Source organism: Equus przewalskii, chromosome 24, assembly GCF_037783145.1.
Source record: "Equus przewalskii isolate Varuska chromosome 24, EquPr2, whole genome shotgun sequence".
Taxonomy (NCBI): Eukaryota; Metazoa; Chordata; class Mammalia; order Perissodactyla; family Equidae; genus Equus; species Equus przewalskii.
The window spans coordinates 13,102,201-13,128,702 of NC_091854.1; the positions used below are offsets into that span (position 1 = coordinate 13,102,201).

The 26,502-nt window shown below is 35.0% G+C and overlaps 1 protein-coding gene and 1 long non-coding RNA gene across 20 annotated transcripts in view; one reads left to right on the plus strand and one right to left on the minus strand.

Moving 5' to 3' along the window:
• The window catches only part of COL24A1 (collagen type XXIV alpha 1 chain), a 349,075-nt gene that overhangs the window by 81,092 nt on the left and 241,481 nt on the right, over window positions 1–26,502 (plus strand). For 17 of the 18 annotated variants that reach the window (XR_011532521.1, XR_011532522.1, XM_008516954.2 and 14 more), the window contains 8 exons: window positions 509–553; window positions 13,295–13,348; window positions 15,395–15,439; window positions 20,644–20,697; window positions 20,774–20,818; window positions 21,067–21,120; window positions 21,382–21,435; window positions 26,198–26,251. Coding sequence is in view for 16 of the 18 variants with exons in the window: in XM_008516954.2 (XP_008515176.2) it covers window positions 509–553; window positions 13,295–13,348; window positions 15,395–15,439; window positions 20,644–20,697; window positions 20,774–20,818; window positions 21,067–21,120; window positions 21,382–21,435; window positions 26,198–26,251 (405 nt within the window). In the remaining 2 variants the exon portion in view is untranslated. Of the gene's footprint in view, window positions 1–508; window positions 554–13,294; window positions 13,349–15,394; window positions 15,440–20,643; window positions 20,698–20,773; window positions 20,819–21,066; window positions 21,121–21,381; window positions 21,436–26,197; window positions 26,252–26,502 lie in introns of those variants that run through there. The other variant, XM_070592575.1, reaches the window with a different exon arrangement.
• LOC139079169 (uncharacterized) lies at window positions 11,334–22,437 on the minus strand. 2 transcript variants are annotated; one of them, XR_011532527.1, is made up of 3 exons: window positions 22,344–22,437; window positions 17,877–17,990; window positions 11,334–11,469 (listed from the first exon to the last, which is right to left on the minus strand). It is a non-coding gene; the product is annotated as an uncharacterized lncRNA (long non-coding RNA). The 2 variants fall into 2 exon arrangements; XR_011532528.1 differs by having other exon boundaries at window positions 11,343–11,481.

Below are 26,502 nucleotides of genomic sequence, written 5' to 3' on the forward strand. Positions count from 1 at the left end.
CATGATCTTGAGCACAGTGATATCATCTCCTTCTCTCTGCTTTGCCTTTTACTGTAAGGCTGCTTCCCCATTTGGTTGCAAGATTGGCAGTGCGAGGGCTAAATGTGCCTTTGTTTATGTCCAGCCAGAGATAGGGAGACGGAGAGGAGGTAATTGTCCCTTAGGTATGGAAAATAAGGCCTTCCTGTTTGTCTGGTTGTACCAACTTTGGTCGTGTTCCTACCTCTCAACAAATAACTATCATTAGAGGAATGTCAGGCTCCCCTTTGGAAGTACAGATGGGATGGATTCCTGAATAAAATCAGGATTCTGTTATGAAGAAGAAAAGGGGCCACTTCAGTTAAATTAATATATTGAAGCTTTTCCGAATATCACACCAGTTTAAAGATCAATTTATTTCTCTCCTTGGCATACTTCATTAATTGGTGTTTGGAAAAAAAAAGATCTGTAATAGCTCACTCAATCATTTATTCAAGAAATATTTACTTTTGACTTTTCTACATTCTAGGGTGTTCCTGGGGTCCGTGGAAAGAAAGGTCTTAAGGGAAGACAGGTAATTCGATTCTTGTTTCTTGAGGTTCCGTTTAGAACAACATAATCTAATTATTTGCATGTTTCTCACCTATTAAAATATGAAGGTAGTTGTTGTTCTTGTTGTCCACAATCCATCTCATTCAATGGAGTTGAATTTTTGCTATTTTAACAGTCTATCAAATAATACCTGAGAATGTAAAGGAAACTTTAAATTAAAAAATAACTTGAGGGGCCGGCCCCGTGGCGCAGTGGTTAAGTTCTCAGGTTCCGCTTCTCGGTGGGCGAGGGTTCGCTGATTGGGATCCTGGGCAGGGACATGGCACCGCTTGGCAAAAGCCATGCTGTGGTAGGTGTCCCACATATAAAATAGAGGAAGATGGACATGGATGTTAGCTCAGGGCCAGTCTTCCTCAGCAAAAAGAGGAGGATTGACAGCAGTTACCTCAGGGCTAATCTTGTCAAAAATAAATAAATAAGTAAAATAACTTGAAACTTAACACTTCTAATCCATTTATACACCAGTGGAAGAGACCCTTATTCCCCTGAAAAGGCACAAAAGTGTCACAGAAAATAGATGAACAATTTAAAACACTGGCAGTAACATCATTCACCCTCACATTTTAGAGGTTCTTAAAATGCCTGCTTCAGATGTTAGGTCAGAAACTAGTTTGCTACAGCTTCTTATATTTTCATATTAAAAAAGAAAAGTCAAAGAAAGTAAATTTTGCCAGATGATATAGTAATGTCAGAGATGGGAGGAAATTTTGACATATCCAATACCCCATCATCTAACAGATGAGAAAATTGTGGTTCAGTGAAGCATCTTCAGGTTATCCTGGCTGAGTTGGTATAGCTCATTAGCTATCTGCTTTTCGCTTGTGCTGTTTTTATCACTATTCAACGGTACTTCCTAGGGTAAGACATTCTGTGCTACACTGTGCTCCCTAGTCTCTGAGGAAGGAAATTGAGTTTTTCATAACAGCTTTTCCAAGGTTTTGGTGTATATAAATAAAATATTGATGATAATGCTAAATAAAGGATTACAAATCTCACCACAATATTTATATCCTTTTAAAGCATTTTATACTTTAAGCTTTGCAACATTTCCTGAAGACAGATTAGAATAGGTATTAATGTCACCATTATATAGGTGAGGAGAATGCGCTCAGCGATGTTAAAAGACTTGTTCAGGGGCTGGCCCCGTGGCACTCCGCAGCAGGCGGCCCAGTGTTTCGTTAGTTCGAATCCTGGGCGCGGACATGGCACTGCTCATCAGACCACGCTGAGGCAGCGTCCCACATGCCACAACTAGAAGAACTCACAACGAAGAATACACAACTATGTACCGGGGGGCTTTGGGGAGAAAAAGGAAAAAATAAAATCTTTAAAAAAAAAAAAAAAAGACTTGTTCAGAGTCACATAGTTAAAATTGGTAAAAATCAAGAATTGAGTCCAGTTCCTCTGAATAGAAAGGATCCTGCAGGATCCTTTTCCTTACTCCTTAGATATTTCTGCTGTCTGTCTTCTACTCACATTGTTTAAAAGAGCATGATTTATGTTTTCATACCCTTTGGCCAAAATGTGATAGAATTATTTTAAGGTTTCACTTTAAGCCTTTTAATGTAGTATTAAGATAAACTTACCAAACTGTCAAGAAATAAAAAATAAGCCATTTTGTTTTCTTGTATTTATGTTCAGCTTTAAAGTTGACCTTACAGCAATTATAACAAGACAAACTGTTACCATCTCCAGTACCATCATCACCATGTTTTATTCTCAAGCACTCTGCTAAATATTTTGTATGCCATCCCATTTAATTGCACTCTATTATACTTTGAAATGTTGGTATGTTATTTCTTTACATTTTAGCCCTCATGCACATACCCCAACAGAAATACCTTTCTATTTATCGACTCATCGTGTGTTAAATAGCTCATCTAAATATGCAAATGTGGGCTGTCTCAAAATTGACAGTAGGTGAGGTTTATCTTCTTTATTTTTGTTTTCTCCATTCTGTGTCTTTATTTTTTTGTCCTCCTCTTATCGAAGTATGCTATCAGTAAAAGAACTAATAAAGTTATTTATGCTACTATATAAATTACATCAAGTGCTTTAAGTGTTACCTTAATCTGCATAGTGGAATTTTAGGCATTGGTGAGAAAATGTTTTTGTAAAGCCTCTGTGGTATATCACTTAGGTAGCTACCAACTTCATTTATTAATATGGGCTGGTCTTATATAGATATTAATTTTGTCTTGGCAATGTATTTCTAGTTTCTAGTTTTCTACTCTGTAGTGGGCTGTAAAATTATCCATGGAAAGTTTTAGATAACTTCTGGTTTCTTACCCTATAGAGAATTATAAAATTATCCAACAGATGCTGTTGAATTCAAAAGGGGAGTTTAACAAAACTGTAGAAAAATCGTGAATGGAATGATTACTGGGTTCTTTGTTTGATTGCACTCTTCTTTATATTACAGAATTTGTAAAGTTCTTTGGCTTTGAAAATATATTCCTTTGTAATAGATTTAGATCCTTAGAGAAATTATATTTGAAAAACACATGTATCCCATTTTTCCTAAATAGTGTTTATAATAGAAAATTTGTCTGGTGCTGTAATATGTCATGTATGCTATATCTACTTTTTCTTGTTTTTACCACAAAATGATTTGGCCATGTTTATGAGGAAATCGTTGTACTTAGAGTAAGATACAGTTACAGCCGCAAGTCAAATTATGCCAAGGCTGACCTCAGAGACTTTTCCAGAATATTATCCTATGTATAAATGCTCCCCTATGTCCTGTTTATTATAAGTAAAATCATCTTCAAATAACTTTGACATTAAGTAAGGGCAAACATGTTAGCATGGGATATTAGGCATCATGGTACAGTTGGATTTCAGTTTAGAAGGTTAAATTCCATGAGCAGAATGATCACTTATTACTGTTTTAATAACAGTAAAAGGAAAATATCTTTGATACTATTTCCACTCTCTTGATGTGGAAATTATTAGATGTGTGGAATACAAATATGACCACTTTCTCTTGGTAATTTATTCAATTATGTATGCTATTTGTTGTTATATATGAAGTAGATATTCAAATACAGAGGCAGAACTAAAGGATTCCAGTCCATTATAAAGAAGACAACAGAAGCTTATACATCTGAAAGGATATGACAGAAACCTGGAAATGCTGACATCTGAAAGTACCCATATCTAAGAAGCTTTTGGCTATGCAGATGTCAGACTGTTACTTCCAATTTGCTGCTGGTTTCAGAGCTAATTAGAAGTGTGGGTTGGTGCTTAGGGTATTCCTTTGTGGATCCCATGTTATTTCATTTACTTTCATTAGTATGAATATTATTAGAAGATGTACTTTATTAAAATGATCACTCCCTTTTAGTTAACTCAGTTAGTCTTTCTGTGTGTTAAATGAGCTTGTTTCCTTAAATTTTAGGTAGATAGAAGTAGTCAATCTTATGATCATAGAATATGATTCAGTTTTAAATACTTATTATAACGTGATTTGTAGAACAATAGTAACTCTTTTTAGATAACTCCCTAAGTTTTATGTAACATTTTACACTTAGATTTTGTAAATCTCTGAAATATAGGCCAGAAACTGCTAAAATGAATTACTTTACTTTCTCTGTTATGTATGACATGAAACACTCTGACAATCAAAATAGTGAAGGTAATAGTCATAGAAAGTTCAAAATCCAAGTTCAAGTCTTTCTAAATATTAATCAGGATGAGCTTCTTTGGACTACTGAGTTGATTTCTAACCTGTGAACTAAAGCTCTGTGTTTGATGTGTATAGTTTACAAAAATACTAAGATTTTTGTGTGTGAAATTTTTGCGTACACATATATATCATATCTTATATACATATAGCACAGTAACATAGAGGAGTAGTAAAAATCTTGTCCAAAATTGTTCAATGAGTTAGTAACATTGCTAAGCTTAGATCTGGAAAGATATTGCTATAAATCATTTGCTCATGCTGCTGTAAATCATATGCTTATACCGCTGGCTAAATGATCACTTATTTCCCTGAGTAAACACTAAGCATGGAATTAAGTTGTTGTGAACCAAATTCCTTAGTGATGTCTGTATTTTTTAAATGAAATTATAGACTTACAAGTAAGAGATCTCTTCTCCTAGACAGTATGAATATTATATGAGTGCTATTGAAAATGGAGACATTTTAAAATAACGTATTATTTTGGTTATTTAAGAGTTATTTATTATTGAGCCACATACTGGTATTTTTAAATTTAATGTTTGTGTTAAAAGTTATTTCATTTTAAACCTTATTTCCCAGAAAACTCCTTTTTCCGCCAAATAAAACATTATGTTTCTTCTGTGTTTAAGATTGAGTTGACATTTGTAACACAATGTGTTTTGTTTTTTCAACCAGGAAAAGTAGGAAAACTGGTTTTTTTGGGATAGAATCAAAGAATATGTAAAAGTCGTTATATTAACAAATCCATTTGTTCCTTTGTCTTAGCTTGTTGTTATTTTAGAAGTTTTTTTCTTCCCTGTATTATGGCTATTTTTGATTTCAGGGTCTTAGTATAAGGTACTTGTTAATCAGTACAATCATTTTTAAAGACCTCCTGTAGTCAGTTACGTATTAGTTAATGTTTGTTTACTCATGCTTTTGGATACTGAAATATAGTTTTTACCTCAGCCTCTCCTTCCCTCCTACACTCCCCATATGTCACAATTAGATCGAAATCCTTATTGTCAGTTAATATTAGAGGATAGCCATGGGGCTCTAGGTACCTTCAATAAACCCAGCCTTTGAAGTTGGGGAAGCCCAAGAGGCTGTTAATCCATTCTTTTTGCTATCTGTAGATACAACTTGAATTCATCTCAAGGTTTTTCTCAGATAAAAACAAGGTAGTAGGCAGTCTTTACTGAACAGGACTCTTTTGAACACTGTAGAACTACTGTTCTATTTTACGTGCTTTACTGTCTATATATATTTGAGAAGCTTCTTGGAACATATCTGATATGAGCCAGATTCTTTAAAAGCATAAAACCATCCACTGATTTATAATGGAAAAGAAGAATGCTGTTTTTTAAAAAAAAAAAAAAGTAGGGGAGGCAGAGAGAGAGGATTCCTATGCATTTATTAACTTCAGATTTTATATATATTACCTAATTCCAAGTGGCTTCCATTTTAATGCAAAGTTTCCAAACTTCATTCTGTAGTGCTACAGTTAGGAAATTCCATAGTTGCTTTTTAAAAAAGCATTTTACAGAGCTCCCAAATTAATTTAATCAGTAGTCTCTTGCACTGAGTTGGCTGTGAAAATTTATATGACTCCACAGCCCAAAATATTTATACCAGAACTGACCAGCTGCGATTGAAGATAAACGTGAAATTGGAGATGGGATTTACTCTCAACAACACTGACAGAACTGTTGTCAAAATTTAGAGGTTTTTCTAAGGACTTTTTCAGACTCGATAGGAATAGCTTATAAATAATTAAATCATATTACATTTAAAGTTTTGACAAAGAGAGAAAGTGTACTCAGTTTTCTTCCTATGAAAATCAAAGTATCACAGCCTTAGAATGATGGACAAAATAACACCCTTAAGGTGACCAGACTTCAGAGATGTTTACTTTTCTAAGTATAGAAAGGAGTGTCTCCTCCTCTTTTCTCATATGTCTTTCAGTTAGAAGAGTCTATTTAAAGTAAACTATATTTTAACTTCTAACTCCAGTGTTAGAATTTCAAAATGTAAAATTCTTCTGTTTGACATCTGTTATTAGTTTCTATCCTTAGCCTAAGACAATTTTAAATACGTGTTGCACGGTAGTGTCTCAAATACATATATTTTATGGAGAATTTAGAGACAGTGTCTTCTTTGTCCCAGGAGAAGGTTGCCGTTAATTTGATCATAAAGAAAGTACTACTGTTGCTAGAGCATTATGAAAAATTGCCATTAATTTTTAAGTGATTCTGCCTCTTTCACGAAAAATGTATCTTCTGAATTCTACTCTACTGCGCATGGTCTGTAGTAACTATATTTGGCTAATGATAAGCTTGACAAGACGTAGAAAAGAGCCCAGGACTTTGAATTAAACCCATTTTCAAAGTTGAGACAGCTACTGAGAAAAGAAACACCCAATGAACTACAGCTGATAATCTGGGGGAAGTCCAGGCAGAGCGTGATTTCACAGAGATAGGACACCAGCAGGTGGAAATTCAGGCAGACACTTATTTTCAGGGCAGATAATGGAAGGGAATACTAAGAGAGTCTTATAGCTTATCAAAATCAGAAATGTGAATGCAAATATGGCAGTGAGGCTTGGCTTGGGTTCAGGGACTGTATTCTCTGTGTGAGAAAATGGCAAGAATAAGGTGGGGCCCTTATGATTAAGGGATAAAACATGACGTTGTGTACCAAAACTTGTTTCTGGATGCAAGAATAAGGCAGATTCCAATTCCCAGAACTGGAGTACAAGGTTGTAACCAGTCTTTAAGAACAAGGCAGGAACTTAAACCTGAGAACTGTGGCCCAGATCATAGCTAGGTTAACAGTAAGCTAAGTCTGCGAGAATTGGGCTAGAACTCCTTAAATTCTTACCTAAGTTTAAAATTAAATTGTCCAGCTATCACGACATGGTTGACCTAAATTTTTCTACCTGTAAGGAAAAGAAAAGGACAGAGACTGGATCATCACTGTAGCCTTTTTCTACAGTAATCATGTTTCTTTTTTGAAGGATTTTAAAATATCAGGATTTCTTGGTAAGATGTATTCATGTGTAGACTATGTAGAAGTAACTACTAGGTTTTATTTTAGCATTTATAAACCTAGGCAAGTTAGTCTGATCTTCTCTTTTTATTGCTTAGTCTTGGAAAAAGTTGAATTTGTTTTTGTCGGTAATGCCTGTTTAGTGAATATGCCTTTTATGATCATTTTTATTTATCTTCACTTTAGACTGAATATGTTGTTTCTAAATTATTGTTCTTTAGAAAAGAGGAAAATATGTTCTTAGTTAACTGTAGTCTTTAACAGAAAAATTTTGCATTGCTTTTATTTTTAAAAATTCTATAAATGTAGTCATTCACATTTTATGGTTATTTTGGTCCTCATATTTTTGTAATTATTTTACATGCAGTATTTTTTCTAATTCTTTGTAGAACTAGGAAGATAATCCTTTTAGTAGACTTGCTAAGCAATAAGTTTTCCTCTCTTCCAAGATATTTAGATATATTACCAAGTATAGTATCTGTGTGTGGTCTAAATATTAACACCACATATATATTTAGGGATACCAAGTCTAGAATACTTCTTTTGTTCTTAGTGTTTGCTAACTACCGTATTTGATAACAGTACCATTCTTAGACCCAGGCAAAAGAGAAAGTTGTTCTGGGCTCTGCACTTTAGAGAGCCCTACATATCACCAACAAATAAAATAAATGTATTTTAAAAAACACATGCATGCCCTTGTCACTCAGGATCCAGCACTTAGCATTGGCAAAGTATGATGTGTAATCCTGGACATCCTCTTGTTACTGTGTATTAGTTATCTATTTCTATGTAACAGATTACTTCAAGTTAGTGGTTTAAAACAGCAATAAATATATATTATTTCTCATAGTTTCACTGGGTTGGAAATTTGAGAGTGGCTTCTTAGGGTGAGTTTAGCTTAGGGTTTCCCATGAGGTTACAGTCAAGATTTTACACAGGACCACAGTAATCTGAAGGCTTGACTGGGGCTGGAGGCTCTGCTTTTATGGTGGCTCACTTATTGGCTGGCCAACTTGGTGCTAGTTGATGGAAGGCCTTATTTCCTCTCCAGGGGAACTCTCCACATGGCAATTTGAGTGTCTTCATGACGTAGTTGATGGCTTCCACCAGAGTTAGTGGTCCATGAGAGCAAGGTGGAAGGTATAGTGCCTTTTATGACCTAACCTCAGAAGTCACACTGTCACTTGTATATTCTGTTGGTCACATAGGCCTGCTATGATTCGAAATGGGAGGGGAATATACAAGGGCATTAATACCAGGAAGTGAGAATCATGGGGGTCCATCTTTGATTCTAGCTACCACAATTTAATTATGTTCGGATCTTGGAGAAATTCTTCTCCACATCTCTTGCCTATAACCTCATGTCTGATGCCATGAAGGTTTGTAGGTGGCACCAGTGCCAACATTAGAGACAGAGACTTTCAAGATTGTAGTGAGTATCTCAGCAGACGGTAGAAGCACTTAGGTAAGAGGAAAGATGAATTAATTATCTAATTCTCCTTTCAGCATGAATGCAGTATAATCTTGTATAATATAGTACTGTTTCCTGGTAATCGAAAGCTTCTATTTTTTTGCTTGTCTTTGTGTTCTGATTTATGTGTTCAGAGGAAGTAGAATTAGTGCTGTTTGCAACAGCTACATCCAGAGACTGAGAAACGTTTTGCATTATTAAATAATTCATATTACTCTTGAATTTACATTTCATAGGTATAGACACAGACTTCAGGAAGCATGATAAAAATTCTTTACGTTAGCAACTAGATGGATATGAAATGCTAGAATGGTGAAGTTTTAAAAATATAGATATTTAGATTAGACAGTTTGTAAAGGAAATATAAAAAGTTTAATTTATGTAACTAATATTGATATTAATTATAATTTGTAATAGAAAATAAAAAGCAGTAGAAAATCTTCAAAGAGGTGACCTACTTAAATTTTAAAAATCTAGAAGCAGTGTGAGTAGTCATATTGAGCATTATTACCGCATAGTGAAATTTGCAAATAAGACTTTACATATCCTCTATTTAAAGATTTAATTACCAATGTCATTAGTTTTTTGTTTATTGCTGCATAACAAATACCACAAACTTAGCAGCTTAAAACAACACCCATTTATTATCTCACAGTTTTCATGAATCAAGAATCCAGTTGCTACTTAACTGGGTCTTCTGCTCAGGGTCATATGGCTGCGATCAAAGTGTCAGCTGCCTGCAGGATCATCTAGAGGCTTTGTTGGGGAAGTGTTCATTTCTAAGCTCATTCAGGCTGTGAGAAGAATTCACTTCTTTGAGATTGTAGAATTGAGGGCCCTGGCTTTTTGCTGGCTCTTTGCTGTAGGCCAACCTCTGGTCTTATGGACTGTCCACAGTTCCTAGAGGTCACCCACGGTTCCCTGCCATGTGGGCATCTTGGACACAGCTGCTTACTTCATCATAGAAGTCTCTAGCTCCAGGCTGCTAAGATGGAGTCTTATATAGTGTAACATAATCATAATCACATCAGTGACATCCCATAACCTTTACTATTTTCTGTTTGTTGGAAGAAGCAAGTCATAGACCCACGCACACTCAGAGGGAGGGTAGCACACAAAAGCATGAACAGCAGGAGGTGGGAATCATAAGGGGGTCTTAAAGTCTGTCCACTACACTGATCAAACAGTGGAAGTAGCAACAAAATTATTCACAACTTGAAGAGGTCAAATGAAATTCCTGAAATATCATATTCTCTATAAAATAAAATTTTATAACTGATCAAAACAATGAAAATGTAAAAATTAGAATTATGCACAATGCAGAAGCAACAGTGTAACTCTGGCATGCTCATTAGCAGACGATTATTTTGTTCATGAAATTGGCAATTAGGCAAGAAAAGCAAAAACTTGAACTTTCTTCTGGATGATAATCCTGGAAAATGGCCATTATATTCTTTGGCAGTGTGAGGAGACTTCTAGGAAGACACAACTTGATTTAAAGTAATGGTTATCATTTTCCACTAGGTAAATATGAGAGAAAATTTAGTATTTCATTTTTCAACAAATTCTTTCAAGTGGAGAAAGAAACTGTAGAAGCTATCTTTTGTCTTCTGAGTTCAAAGGCAAAGGGTTTTGTCTCTATTGTTCTGTATTTCACAACCAATCTTGAAGGTTGTTTTTCAACAGTGAAGATTTGTGGCTGCAAACATATAGGTTCATTATTAAAGGAAGACAGACCCTCTCTTGCATTAAAAAAACAAAAAATCATGCATGTAGTTACTAGAATTGAAATAACTGACTAAATAGCAAACAAGCAATGACGTATTCAACAACATAAAAGATTGTCATGATGTGTGTGTGTGTGTTTGGTAGGGAAGATTCACCCTGAGCTAACATCTGTTGCCAGTCTTCCTCTTTTTTGTATGTGAGCTGCTGCCACAGCATGGCCACTGACAGATGAGTGGTGTGGGTTCGTGCCCAGAAACTGAACCTGTGTTGCCAAAGTGGAGCACACCGAATTTAACCACTAGGCCACTGGGGCTGGCCCAGCATGAGGTTTTTTAAGAAGAAAATATATATTCATTATATAGCCAAATATAATGATGTTGTTTGTGGCATTGACTGTACTTTTCATAAAACAAAGTATGTTTAGATTTAGTAGAAATTACTTCAAAAATTGATGACACATGGTCCACATGTAAGAAGGATAAAAAAATAATAAATGATTTCTATCTAGAACACAGAATTAAGAATAAAATGAAATGTTTAATGGGTAGTAAAGTGAGAAGAAAAATAATACATAAAGATTTTAAAAGTAGATATTACTTAGTTCAACTAAATTGTTTCAGTGGCAAAGTCAAGTGGAACTAATATTTATTATACATCTTGTTGAACAAGCAGAAGAATAGGGAGTGAAATTAGCGAGTATTTCATTGTTTTTATTTGGATTGTAGAAAGTACAGGTTTTGTGATAAGTGGAGAACTGATCACAATTCTCTCCCTTTTCCCCTCTTCTAAGGGAGAAATCACTAGTTTTGTGGGAAGCTGAACTGGAGAGCAGGTCTTCCCACTGGTTGAGGATGGGGGCCAATCAGTCCCAAAGAGTGCATCCTCTGGGCAATCCTGAGTGAGCCCCGAGGATGTTTTCAGCAGTCCTGCTCCGCATCTTGTTCAGACTGATTGTGTCTTCATTCTTTAAGAAAAACTTTATTGAGATACAATCATTTACCATAAAATTAACCCTTTTAAAATGTACAGTACAGTGGTTATTAGTATATTCAGAGAGTTGTGTAGCTATCATACTAATTTTAGAACATTTTCATCACCCGGAAAGAAACGCTGTACCCATTAGCAGTCACTCCCCATTTCTCCCCATGCCACGGGCCCTACGCAACCACTAATCTGCTTTCTATCTCTGTGCATTTGCCTATTCTGAACATTACAGGTTAATGGACTCATGCACTATGTCCCCAAGTCTTTATTATTTCACCGAGGTTTCTGGAAAACCTACTTAGTATCTATGTAAAAAATCAGTCATCTCTTGTGTTTCAGATTTATTACAGAATTTATCCTCTACTTTTTCCATTACCTGTGCATCATTAATACTTTCAAATACCCATATTAGCTCATACCAAATAGAATGATGTATTGCAGATTTGTGAGCTTGTTGACAATAGAATTTGACTTCCAAGGACAATGAAAGCAAAACGCCTGCCTGAACTTCAGCTAACTTTGAAGGGGGTATGGCTACAATATGTTCAACTACACAGATGGTTTTTGCATTATCTTCTGATTACAGAATAAGGGAAACTGCTTCTAGTATGAGTTAACTGTCTTAAGAAACGTCATACTTTTTTTCTGTTGTTAAACCATCTTTTAATCTTAGCCTATTCATGTTCGTACTAGTAAACTAGTTTTTTGGCAATCTGTTAAATATATAATATTTAATATTGGCTTGCCTAAATAAAGAGATTATAAGAATCTGATAATGTACTTTTATTTTTGTGTCTTATAAATTTTCAAAATGTTGATAATAATAAATCTTGTAAACCATTTGGTAAAGGTAACCTTTTAAGTGAGCTTTAAAATTGTTAAACCCAGTGGTAAATCTTTAGAGAAAAACTTTAGTATATAAAGTAAGAGTAACTGAGTAAGTGAGTTATTTTACAATATAATTTATAATGAGAAAGTGTGTTACTTTACTAACCTTCATAGTTTTACAGTGTAGAATTCTTGCTAGGTGTTTGAGAAGCTTGATTTTCAGTGGCATCGCAGTTTATGTTTGCAGTTTTTTATGTGCCTTATGCCTTTCCCCAATGAAATAGTACTTAAATGATTTTTTTTACATGTTGTATTGTATCTTGGAATTATGAGTTAAAGTATAGCATGATAGAAAGAGCATTGACTTTGCAGTCAGACTGCCTCCATTCACATCTCAGTCCCACCCATCACCAATGGGTGCGAGTGCCCTTGCCTCTCTGTGCTTTAATTTCCTCAACTACCAAGTGAGGATATCAGTACTCATTGATTCGACCTGTTATGAAGATGAAATGAAGTAGTGTGTATATAATAATCTGTATAAAGCCCTTAGCACATGCTAAGTGTGCTAAACACATGCTTAAATAATATCAGCCGTTTCATTCTTTGTGGTGTGGGTATAGGAACAGCATAAAATAGCAGAGATAACTAAGGGATTGATCAGCCAGAAATCTTGCATATATTCCCTCTCATTCAGTGAATCTTTATATAATGATGAATAAATTCCTATTTTCTCCAGCTTAGCTTTCCTTATATATTATGTGGCATTTAAAGTAATTTTTACAAAATATAGAAATATTGTATTTAACAAAATCGATGAAGTGTTATGCAATACAAATACAAGTTTTTATTGGACTACAATTTAGGGGTTAGGAAATAAATATTTTCTATTACTAAATTCTTTATCAGGAAACATAGCAAAAGTGAATTCTTTATCTATGTTGGCTTTAACAGCATTTCTTCCTCTTTCCCTGGGCCAGGGTTTTCCAGGTGACTTTGGAGACAGAGGCCCTGCTGGTCCTGATGGCAGTCCTGTGAGTACAATGTGGTGGTGCAGTCTTGCATATGACATCACTGAGACTCCAGAGCAGCTGCACTTGCCATCCTCATTACCACATTTGTGAATAAGTATTATTGGCCAGACAGTTTCCATACCACTGTGCACATTTCAATTTGTGATTTTTCAACATGGGAAATAAGCCAAAAATGTCATAAATAAACTCTATCTTGAAAGATCATCATTAAAATTAATTATATTGACCATGTTAAATGTGACTGCTTAAGTAAAATGTTAGAAATATATGATCACAATACTGACTTGTCTATCTGGGGAGGTGTTGAAGAAGGCTTTCATTTACATGAATATACTACCAAGCCTCATGCAAAAATTGTGCACTCAGTGATTGCTCTTTTGGACTCAAACTTGTCATTCATCTGCCTTACTTTTGAGTATTTTATAGAGAAGTCTTTTGGGGGATGGTTCAGATATCAATATTCAGATCTGGGAGTTACCATTCAAAAATTAATTTAATTATATTATCAAAGAATGGTGATGGATTGCTGTTTTTTGATACTAGATAGAAAAATCTTCACTTTTTGCTCTCAAAGATCATCCAGGAACTACTCCCCAATCTATGCCATGCATCAATCTTTTCATAAGATTTTAAGGTGAATTAGAATCGACCACAAAATCCTTGTAGCCTAAAATAGGAATAGTTCCTATGTTTAGATATAGGTAAATTACTAACGTTTATACTTAAAGTAAATGTTTGAAAAACAATTTCTTTTTATTTCCTTTTTCTGAATTATAACTATATTAGCTTATTCAGTTAATTTAGCCAAGGTTTTATTTGTTATAAGACTTGGCAGGTAAAAGAAGAGTAGAGCTGATTTCCAAATAAATTGTTAAAAACTTGAATGATGTTTTAAGTAGAATGCTTGTGGTCCTTTTCTCCCCGTGATTCTGGGGAGCTTCTTATTTCAAGCATAACAGAGTAAGCATTATTTACTTTTTTCTTTAATACCATTTATGTACTTGCATACCTGATGTGAAGCCATGTGATTTAATTTTTTATCAATTAGATATACATGAAGTTTCTTAGGGTTAGACTCCTACCATATTTAAAATTTTTCTTTTTGAAATCTGCTCTTTATTTAAATATAACATAGTCCTTCCTGAAGAGCATTTTTAGCCTTTAAAATCTTTAACCTATAAAAATAAACTGGATATTTTTAGTTTGTCGATTTATAATTCTCTTTATTTTATACTATGCCTTAGTTTCAAAACAGAATTTGAAATGCAAAAAAAAGAACTATTCTTGTACCTTGTACCATGTAAATAATGTAACAATGACCTGGAGTGGATTAAGAATTATCATAAAGACTATAATGACAAGTGCAAAAGGCTGTCGCAAAAACCCATCACAAATCAACTGGAAAAATTAATATTAATAATTTAAAATAAATAAAAATGTTTATATAAATAATTTAACAGTGTTGGTAATTTCTTACATTTGTATAGTGCTTTATGATAATTTTCAAAACCTTTTATACATATGACAGTTTTCATTGTGACCTTTACAATGAGAATAAATATTATTATTCTTGTTTTATAAATGAGAAAACTGAAGTTTAGAGAATTTAAATAATATACTTCAAAAGAGTTGATAGTGTTTTACAACATCTGAATATTTTCTTCTAACCCTATATGCTGACCACCTGTCTTTTCATACAGTGTATAGGTTGGTTATGTCTATAATGCTGATTACTAATGGGATTTACTTCCTTTATTAGATACGTAAGATACATAGGAGACGTAGAAAAGTCTATATCCTAGGCTGGGCGATAGTTCTCTCGTCCAAAAGCGTGGAGCCAGGGGCACTTTTGAAGAACATAAAGTGCCACCAGAGATTTGTACTTCTTAGAAGGATGCAGAAGAGTAGGGAAATTTTAGAAGTTAGCTGTAGAAGAAAATAAAATTTGATATATTTTTTCCTAGAATTTTTTGTCTTCGTCTTTAGAAACTACACTTAGTAGTTTGGCATCATCTCTAACCGATTTTGCACATTTATTTTACATAGGGACTCGTAGGTAGCGTTGGTCCTCCGGGATTTCCTGGACTTACAGTGAGTATCAAATATCATCATTCTTATAAAATATTTTTTGTGGGTTTATAGTTGTTAGATGTGTTTTTAAAACTAGAAAAACGAGAAGTTTTAGTGTCATTTTTGGATATCAACTTGCTCAAATGTATTTCCTTACCAGATGTACGAATTAGACCAATAATATAAACCAAGAAATTAATTATACTTTATGATAAACTAAAATAACAAATTTCTACAGATTTATGAGTACATATGTATTTATGTATGTAGAGGCATGTGCTTTAGCATTCAGCTGAGCTGAAAGCAAGACTGACAAACCTTTATGAAATGTAAGGAGTCTAATGAAGATAGAATCTTAAAAGTAAACTATTTATATCCATAAAATAGTAGGATGTGACCATGAGCAGAGGTAAGATGTTCCTTAAAAATCAATTTAGAGCTTGCTCTAACGTGTGAAATAGGTAATTAAGACCCCAGAGTTTTATGCTGTAAATTATAGCCACAATATTTTTAGTTGGTACCTGAACACAGGTCTTCTGACTCCAAATCTAACCTTCTTTCCCCACCTTCACTGCCCTAAGGCAGAAGGTGACAACTTGGCCAAAGGAATAAGTCAGGATTTCAGTTATTGGAACTCTGAAGAAATCAGCGTAAGTTTTAACTTGCCATTTGGGGATGATGAGTATAAAATTAAGAGTCAGAAAACCTGAGTGAGTCTAAGACATTTAAACTTTTCTCTTACATAATAATATTAGTATAGCAATAGTAATAAAATTAGCAAGGACAGCTCACTTTTATTTAGTATTTTCTATTTTCTGTAACTAGTATGTGCTAGTCACAAGTGCTATGTTATTTAATTCTCAGAACAACCCAGAACCACTTAGTCTATAAGTGTTGAGCCCAGGTTTGAAGCCAGATTATCTATATCCAGAGTCCAAAATTCTACCCGTTGTGCTATGCCACCTCCGAAGAACTTAGATTACTTGAAAATGTATACCGTCTCTCATGAGATTTCTTTAGGCTTCATGAGAAGCTCTATGTGAAGGTGGAATCCAAAGGGCCAATTTTTTTCTCTCAGAACTTAGAAGAAGGTTAAACCTGTAGGTGGTAGTCAGTGGCCTTATCAATGGGGAGAGAAAGGAAGCAGAGGAAGGGAGTTGGACTCCAAAAATATTTTTCATGCATTCTTCATTTAGCTTACTAACATCAAGTTATTTAGCTCAGAGTTTCTGCAATTACAGTTAAGATTAAGACCAAAATTCTTAACATGGCCTAAGATGTCTAGACTGTTTTGGTTCTTATCTACATCTCGAGAACATAGTCTGTGCACTAGCAAAGCTGTTCCTTCTCAGATGCCCTGCAGCCTCCCTACTACATGGCCTTTGTACTGGTTTGTATACCTGAAACACTCTACCTCTACTTTTCTGCCTTGTCGTTAACTCTTATCCACCTTTCAGTCCCAGGGCTTAGCACAGTGCTGACACATAATAGTGCTCAGTAAAAATAACTGCTTTTTCTGTCCTTTCTCTTTCTCTACTCACCCTTTGGTAGATGGGAAGAGATTCTACAGAAAAGAAAATGACTAAGGACACTAACAGTCATCTTTGTAATCCTCTTCTCTTCTACATTGATACAGATGGCACTGTATACTTTTTGAAGTACTTTCCCATGCATATCTATCTCATTTGTTCCTCAACAAGTAGTAAAGTAGGTAGAGCAGGTATTACCACCTCCAGTGTATATTATTTAATTTTTTAATCAAAATAATGTGTGCACCTACTGAAGTATCAAATGCTGAACTAGACACTAGGCCTAAAAATACAAGTAAGATTTCTATTTTTGACAACATTATAAAATCTAATGGCGTAGAAGGAAAGGAAGCAGTATCATACAATGTGATTACTGCTATAATGGACTAAAATTAAGCCACTGAGTAAGGAGCAATTTGTGTGATCTCAGAAAGTCAGAGTAGCTTTCACAAAGGAGACATCTTTTAAGCTGTGTCTTAAAGACTGTGTATGAGTGGGGTGGGGTGGAAAAGGGGACAGGGCTCTTCAGGCAGAAGAAGACTCATTCAAATGCACCGAAGGGGGAAAAATGGAATGTTTGGGAAATGGAAAGAGGAGCAGCAGGATTGTAGCCTAGGAGGTGTGGGAGGATGGGAGTGGCGTGGAAGGAGGTGAGGTTTTGAAGGTAATTGAGAGAGATTATGTAGAACCTTTATATTTCATATTAAATAGTTTATCTACTTGTCCAGAACTGCAGCCTCTGCTTTCTCTCTCAAGAGTTACCTTCCAGCAAGTATAGTTTCTGACAAGAAATGGTATTGCCTTCTCTAAATTATTTTTTCCCTGCAGTTGATTGTTATTGTCATTTGCTTTCTTAACTGCACTAGTGACAGTGATTATTACCTGTCAGTGTGGGTGGGTATGGTTGAAAAGCACAATGTGAAACTCACAGTCTTGGGCCGGCCCGGTGGCACAGCGGTTAAGCTTGCATGTTCCGCTTCGGCAGCCTGGGGTTTGCCGGTTTGGATCCCTGGGGTGGACATGTCACCATTTGTCAAGCAATGCTGTGGTAGGCATCCCACATACAAAGTAGAGGAAGATGGACACGGATGTTAGCTCAGGGCTGGTCTTCCTCAGCAAAAAGAGGAGGATTGGTGGCTGATGTTAGCTCAGCGCTAATCTTCCTCAAAAAAAAACCCAACATAGTCTTTTCCACAATATGCTCACTCATGTGAACTCTAATTAGCCAGTGGCTGCTGTTTTTATATAAAGAACCTATCTTTGTGTCTGTTTCTTTGACTGACTTTGACTTAAAAGTTCTCGATTATTTATGATGGTGTGGGAGGCTCTTCTCCCTCTAGTGATATATCCCAGACGCTCTCAAGCTCCCATGCATGAAAGTATATCTTCTGTCTACTCCATCTTCCCATGGAAGAAGAGTGTGATAAGTTGGGAGTACTGAAGGGCATTCTGATTATCTTTGTGGAACTGAAAACTGCTCTTAACCTATCATGGATCGCTTTCGGAAGGCTGTAGTTTGTGACGAGTAGGATTTTCCACACAACTTGTGACATGCCACAAAATGTTTGATGTTTCTCGGAAATCTCTATATCCATATCATTTTATTTTTTAATTCTCTATTTTAGCAAGTCTTTCATAACGTATATGTTTTTTGATATCTCCCAACACTTGCTATTTTGTGATTTTTCTTTGAGTCATTAAAAAGTAAAATAGGATATTGTGCATACAAAGTACATTCATCTGAAGATGCCAAACTATGCACAGGAATATATTTACTGAAACAAAAGTTAAAAATATTATATTGTCTATAGAAAAAACAACAGGACAACAAAGAAATATTTGTTTGTAAGGTATTCCTTTCCATATTTACATGATTATTGCTGCAAAATTTCCAAACAGATGTTTATTATGTTTTTTGAAACTATCATAAATTTTAAAGCTATGAACTTTGAATAAACTAGCCATTGTAATTATAAGAATGTTTGTTTCCTATTGACAGAGTTTGTCAACGATGTATTAATATTGCATATCTGTTTGTTAGGTTGGAAAGTATTACTCTTTGCCTCTCACAGTCCCATATGTTTCAGGATTAAACATGTTGGAAATAATTTATGTTAGTTATATTTCACAGACTTTAGGACTCACTGAAAAGTAAAGACATCATATTTTCCATTCTGAAATTTGTAGTATTTAAATGTAGACTATTAGAAATACTTTGTTGTGTCGGGAGATACAAGTCTAAAAATCAATGTTTTAAATTTTATTTTTAAAGTTGGTAACTTCCTCCAGTATTCATTCCATACTTTCTTTTAAAACTATCATGTACCTTTTATTATGTTGGGTCTGGGAAATAAAAAATGACTAAATTATGCTTCTGCTCTCACAGAATGCACAGACTAGAAAGACAGAATAAAAAAGTACAGTACAGTATACTCAGTAGTGTAGAAGAAGGGCATTCCAGTAGTGTAACCATATCTTCAAAGGCTTGGAGCATGAGATAAGGCAGAGCGTGTTCCGAGAATGCAGAACGGTCCATTGTGGCTAAAATGTTGGATTTGGAGGAAGGAGAAGTAGAAGAGGAGGGACAAATGGGAGGAGATGAGACTGGAAGGATTGGTGGAGCCTGGTAGGAAGGGCTGGGATGCTGTCCTAAGAAATTTGGATTGTAACTGTAAAGTTTCTGCATTGTCACAAATATACCTTTAAAAGTTCCTTGTTTGAAAGCCATTAAAGGAAGATTTAAACCAACTTGGTCTTTGAGGATGAAGGATGATACGGTAGCCAGGTACAAAGAAATAATAAGAGAAAGAAAGAAAATTGAGGTGTCAGTGACCCAGAAATTATAACTGATCCCCAAACCATCAAGAGATGTCCACCATTTTTTCAAATTTTACTTTCAAATACCCTTATTGTTGTTACTGTCTTTTGTCTTCTAAAATGCCATGTTGAAGGAGTTTTTCTAAGTCTCTTGCTTGCAGGAGATGATAGTGGTATTTATGTTTTTGAGGAATCTTGCATTGGAGCATTAAAACTGAGAACCTTGACATTGGTGACTACGTCTTTTTCATCTTTGTTTCCTCAACAGTACTACAGTGTCTGGCACATATTATGCCCAATAAATGTTAAATGATGAATGAGTGAGAGAAGCCCAGAAAAGTAGAGTCTTGTGTTCTCAGTTTATCCTTGAAATTATGGTAAATTTTCTCATTCTGCAAATTTCAAATCATAAAATAAAATCATTGGAATGCCTGGCACGTAGTAACTGCCTGGTAAATATTTATTAGATAAATGAGTGAAATAAAAATCTAAGACAATCAAAGGAAGTATTTATTAAATACTTCTTGGGGACATGGCACTAAAATATTTCATCTGTCTTCAAGATATTATGTAGTTGGAGACATATTTGGAGATGAATGTCATGGACAGTAAGTATTACAGGAGCTCAAGGAAGGGAAAGGTCCTTGTGGATGAAATCAGTATGAGAAGCTTCAGGAAATAAGACGGACTTCATAAAGTTTCAAGATTGTGTGATTTATAAATGTGGAGAGAAAAAGAGGTTGTTGTTGAAGAATAAAGCATGAGTGGGAGCTTAGTGAGATGAACTGTTCTGGGTTAATTAATGAATTAATTTTACCACATTCTCTTTGTAATCCTAATGGATGCTTAATGATGCCTTTTTTTCTTACTGCTTTTCAGGGCAGTGTTGGCCCAATGGGACCAATAGGACCTTCTGGAACTCCTGGCCCAATGGTATGGTTCTGTTTGCATAGTGGATATTTCCATTTAATTTCTCTATGATGTCACAAAATATCATTTTTTCTTTTAGGGTCTTTCAGGGAATAAGGGCCTACCTGGAATCAAAGGTGATAAGGTGATTTAAATATTTATATTATCATAGAGATCATTTCTTATCACATTAATTTTTTTCTTTTGAATCAACACAACTTATAAAATATTTTGTTTTTATATATGAGATCTAATCTGTACTATCCATTATATAATTTTTCTCAGAAGTAGGAAAGCTAGAGAAATGATTTTTCTATAATTAGTATTTGTTTTCTTCTACTATTGTCATGTTTGCCACGCTTAAGTGTCTTTGTGTGGTATTGTGCTCTCCAGGGTGAACAAGGCACTGCGGGAGATCCCGGAGAACCAGGGGATCCTGGAGACAAGGTAACTGTTTTGCCATTAATTTTGTATAAATACAAAAAAAACAGTGAAAAAGTATAAACTTTTTAAAAAGAAAGGAGTACTCATTGTTTTAACCATGGAATTTTTTAGGATAAGGTAGCAATATGGCTTTACATGTTTGAAACAGGTTTTCTCAATTTTTTTGGAATATTTCCATGAATTTTTTTAGTAGTCTGTGATAGAGACATCTGCCATTTGTAGTATAATGGCTTTTCTCTTCCCTCTACTATTCTCCTCTTTTAGGGTGCTGTTGGTTTCCTAGGACCACCAGGGATGAGAGGAAAGCCAGGAACTTCAGTAGGTTTGAACTTTTGCTTTGTTCTTTCTGATTAACAGAGTACACACCATGGCATGAGTCTTGACGCTTGTTGGCATTAGTAGAATATAAGAGGTAGGATGCAAGCCTGTATCCTGGCATTTTCTCTCTTAGTTCTAGAATAAAGCTAATCCTTCAAGTTTTCAGCTCACATTTCATAGACTGTTGGACCGCACCTGCCCCACGCCTCTCATCCCAGGCCAAAACCAAATTTCCACGAGTCCTAAAGACCTTGTTGATCTATTAGAGACAGTATTTAAGTTAAGTAGTGGACTTTTAAGTCAGAAAATATAAAGCACCTTAAATAATATTTTAATTTTTCCGAATATCTGTTTCATTACGGAAACATTCTGAAGAAAAGATAGCATGTCACACACTTTTGTGGGCCCAAATATTCTAGTTCCGTGTCTTTTTTTAACCAGTTAGGGCATCAGTTATTTGGAAAAAAAGGATACCTTATATTGTAGTTACCATGAAACCAAAAAATTATAAAACTAAAATTACTGACTAATTTAAATCAAATGATTAAAACATGAGTTAAAAGTATATATCTGCATATTAAAAATCATAATAATTATTATAGATAACATTTACTGAGTGTTTACCAAGTGCCAGGCACCTTTCTAAGGACCGTACGTGTAGTTTAACCCTCGAAACAATCATATGAAGTTGGTACTGTTATTATTCCTATTTTACGTTTTAGGGAAACTGAGACACAGAGAGTTAAATGACTTGCCCAAGGTCCCATAGTTAGTTGGTGGTCACCTGGGAAAAATAGGTTTCTGACCACACGCCCAATTATGTGAGCAGTGTGGGATAGGTAGCAGAGAGACCAAAGAAAAAAACCCAGAGATAATGTACAAGACGTAAGAGTTTATTGGGAACTTACATACAGGGAGTCCAGGAGCAACTGGCTCGATGGAGTTGTGCACCACTACCACGAACAGAGAGGGAGTCGCTCAAGTAGGCAGGGTGCTCAGTAGGCTACGTGCTTGCCAAGAGGGACTGACCTTGCATGACCAGCATTTCAAGGACCAGTAGCTCATGTGGAAGGGCTCTGTGTTCTTCAAGACATGATGTTCTTTGAGATTAGCAGGTCCAGTTGGCCAGGTCCTGGATCATAACAATGCCAGGTGGTTGCTGTCCTCCCCAGAGGGGGCCAGAAGTCTACATGGCTGTGATAGGGCATTTAGGCTGGTGTTGAGCAAGCAAGGCCCTACACTAGGTGATCATGTATATCAGATCATATATTGGCCACTGTGCATTACTGTTTTAGGGTTTAACATTTTAAGATTGTTTGTAGATTTTAATATTGATTATAACTCTGTGAAGATGATTGTAGTTAGGAAAAATAGATATAAAATTATAATTTATTAATATAATATTAAAATATACCTAAAAAAAGAATGTTGTTTTCCTGAGCAATTCATCATGTTCTCTCTAACTCCACCCTCCCATCTCAGGATTATTAATTTTCACATCAAAGGAAGCAGCATTAAGTTACAGAACGTTATATACCCCCCTAGTTTATGACTTCTAATAGGGAGCATTTCATATACATCTCTCAGTTATTACTGAATCCAAAGAATAGGTTTTGGCATCCATTTGTCTAGTGACATGTTTGTGGTGAACTTGGGTTTTACTAGTTTTTCACCTTGGACTCGGGGTAAGCCTGGTCAGCCATGTACTCAGACTTGTGTCCTGGAGTTGAATCTCAGAGTGCATACATAAGGGGCGTGAGAATAGGTCATGAGACAGCAAAAAGCTTCTGGTTTGCAAGGATGATCCTAAACCACATAACAGGGACTTCTGATATGTGCAGTGCTTGGCAAAATAAGACCATAATTTCTTACACCTTCAATTTTTTATAATGAGAGGATTTCCTAACTTTTGATAATAATAGAAGGAAATGGTTCAACACATTTTCTAAGGCCAGTGCAGAGTAATAAGTGATATCAATATTATTCTCTTATGCTTTACAGTTAGTTGAGAAAACTAGAGTCAAATATCATGCTTTTATAAGGTAAACCTTTTTGACATTTCTCTTACTCTTTGATTCAGTTTACATTGATAACATGTTTACTGGGGGCAGGAGGGCCCCTGGTCTGAGAAGCAGAGACTTGCATTTTAGTCCCAGCCCTGACACTGACCTGCTATGGCCGTGGGCATTTAACCGTCATGGTATCCAGTTTCTCATGTTTTAAATGGGAGTCAGACTACATCATATTTAAAAGGTTCTTTGCAGCTCTGTGACTCTATGATCTTTTTCTCTCTTAAATAGTGGTTACCAATATTTTCTCTAGTCTAAGCTAGAGAAAAGGCAGAGAGCCTGTTTCACCTTTAATACATTGTCTTAAAACCCTTAATATTTTTTTTTCCTGGAATAAATCACCAGAAACTCTAATGTGGGTTTTTTAGGGCAGGGATGCTGGGAGCATGAGACAGTGAGAGTGAGATTCTTACTTGCTTATTTTATATCTTTCTGTATTCTAATTAAAAAAAGAAAAACCATTTTTAATGTCAACAGGGATTACTTTGGTAGGAGATAGTTAACCATTTTTTGTTTGTTTTATCATCTTTGAAAAATACATTCTTTGGACTGAAGATAGGATAGATTTATGAATTAATATTTGTGAGATGGCCTTGTCTTTAGATTCTCACTTTATTTATCACTTGTTTATATCTTATTAATAGAAAAATTGTAGAGGTTTGACCTGGAAACCTTCCCTAGTTATAGAAGGAGACATCTGTTTAATGTAAAATAGCTTACACAGAATCAGTTATCATATTATGAAACAAACTTCCACATTCAATTATACAAATTAGTGCCTACCTAAAACATTTGTGTACTATCATGGAAAGAATGCCAAAATCGTAAGCATGTTTTTCTTATATCTCCTACTTTTGGTTTTCTGTTATCTAAAATGTTGATGTTACTGATATTGTTTCCAAATGGATCTGAGTTGTAACGAGTAAGAATATTTTTAAGATAAAAGAGTGTTCTGATCTGGAAGGTTTTTACATATTGAAACAGGAAAGCTTTTGCTCTGCAAGTATTTAAAAACTAGAAAAAACTACCAATCTGAAGTTGTTAAGAAATATTTTTTCCTTAACACAGAGAAAACAATGACAATTATATCCTTTCCATTTCTTACTAGAATTTCTGTCATTTATAGAGGTTTGCTCAATCATTATTGAATTCTCTAAAAGTTACTTGAAAACTCAGTTTTTGTAAAGGAGAATTGGCATTCAAGGAAACTTGCAATTGAAGTTTTTAAAAATGAAAAATTATTCTGAAGAATGAATAAAATTGTTTCACAATTTATGTTTTTATATATTTGGTTGTCAATAAACTTTTCTGAAAACAAAGGATTAGGGTATGCTATTTTTTCCTCAAAGCTTGTAAATTTAGCTTCTTGTTTGTATTTTGCCACAAGAGGGCCCCGGTGAGCACTCCATCTCTCTCTAAGAGAGGTACTTGTCATTTCAGAATTTGACTCCCCTAGATACAGACTATGATGGATGATGATTTTGTTTATTTAGGAGAACTTATATGAATTTCTGAATGCTATTTCGTGACCTTTCTCTAGCTTTGGTTGCAGCAGTTGTACTGTGTACTGTTTCATGTCCAGGTTCTCCAGTGCTGTATGACAATGGATTTAGTGCATATAGGAAACTGTGCTTAGTTCTTGCAAAGTGGATAAACTAATATTGTATCTTGAAATTTTATGTGATCTGAGGCCTATTTAAATCAAAATTGAAGCTCACATAGAAATTTAACATGGCAGAAATAATGAATTCAATAGTTTTTCTTAGGAAAACAAGGATATCAGACTACTGGCCTTCCCTGTTCTATACTATCGTCTCTTGCGAGCATTGCCAGCCCTCTCTAGTTTCAGGCCTTATACCCACTTCTCTCTCCTCTGATCTTCCTCTCCAACCCAGATTTAAAATTCTTAATCTGTATGTCAGAAAGTGACTTCAGAGGTACTGAAACCAATTCCTCAAAATTTTAATTGAAGGATCAAAACAGTCTAGAATTCTAGGTCTCGTTCAAGTGAGGAGAGAGGCTGTGAAGGGAAGGGTCAATGGTTATAAATCTGGGTAACATTTGATGAGGACTTTCTATGTGCCAGGCACTGTGCTTCTTTCTCACTTTACGTATATTGCCTCGTTTAATCCTCACAGTGACTCTGTGAGAATGTTAGCACTCTTATTATTCCCCTTTTATTGATGAGAAAACTGAAGCTTAGAGAGATTAAGCAACAAGATTCTTAATTACTAAATTAGCCCCTTATAGTAGCAGAGGAGGGGGAATTTTCAGTCAGCCCCAGGACCCTGGTTATTTCTGAAGGCAGTTCCTCATCTAGAGTTCCCCACCTTGTTGAGTCAAACTTTGTTGTCTTATCTCTGGGAAATGCACACACACAATTTTTTTTCTTTATTTGAGCACTTAAACTCATTAATTTGTTTGTATCTCTAACACTTAGGAATAAATATATATTACATCTGTACACATTTTATTTAAATAAGTTTTCCACAATGATGATGTTTACAAATTCTTTCTGAAAAGTTGTTACAACTTTCTTTGACATAATATATTGACCATTGTTTGCTGAAAAGTCATTACAACTTTGTGTAGCATAATATTTTGAGTGCTGTTTGCTTACCATATGTCTGCTTCCTTTTTAAATTATGTTTGTTAAATTAATGTTTATATTTTGATCCCCCCCCCCATTTTAGGGCCAAATAGGTGACCCAGGACCCCAAGGACCATTAGGCCCTCCAGGACCAGAGGTAAAATGTTGGTGGGAAGATAATAAATTTGAAACAAAAATCCTAGAAATTAAACTTGTTAGGTAAAATATGTTTTTACACAATAGTCTTAATAAAGATTCTCTTTAAAGTTTATATCTTCATGGTCTGGACTAAATTTTTTCTGTTACATTGGGAGGTATGCAGCAGTGATCCCAAGGAAACAGAAAAACTTTTAGTCACATTATCATCCTGATTAGATCAAGCCGATTTATTTGTTCTGCACAAAAGAT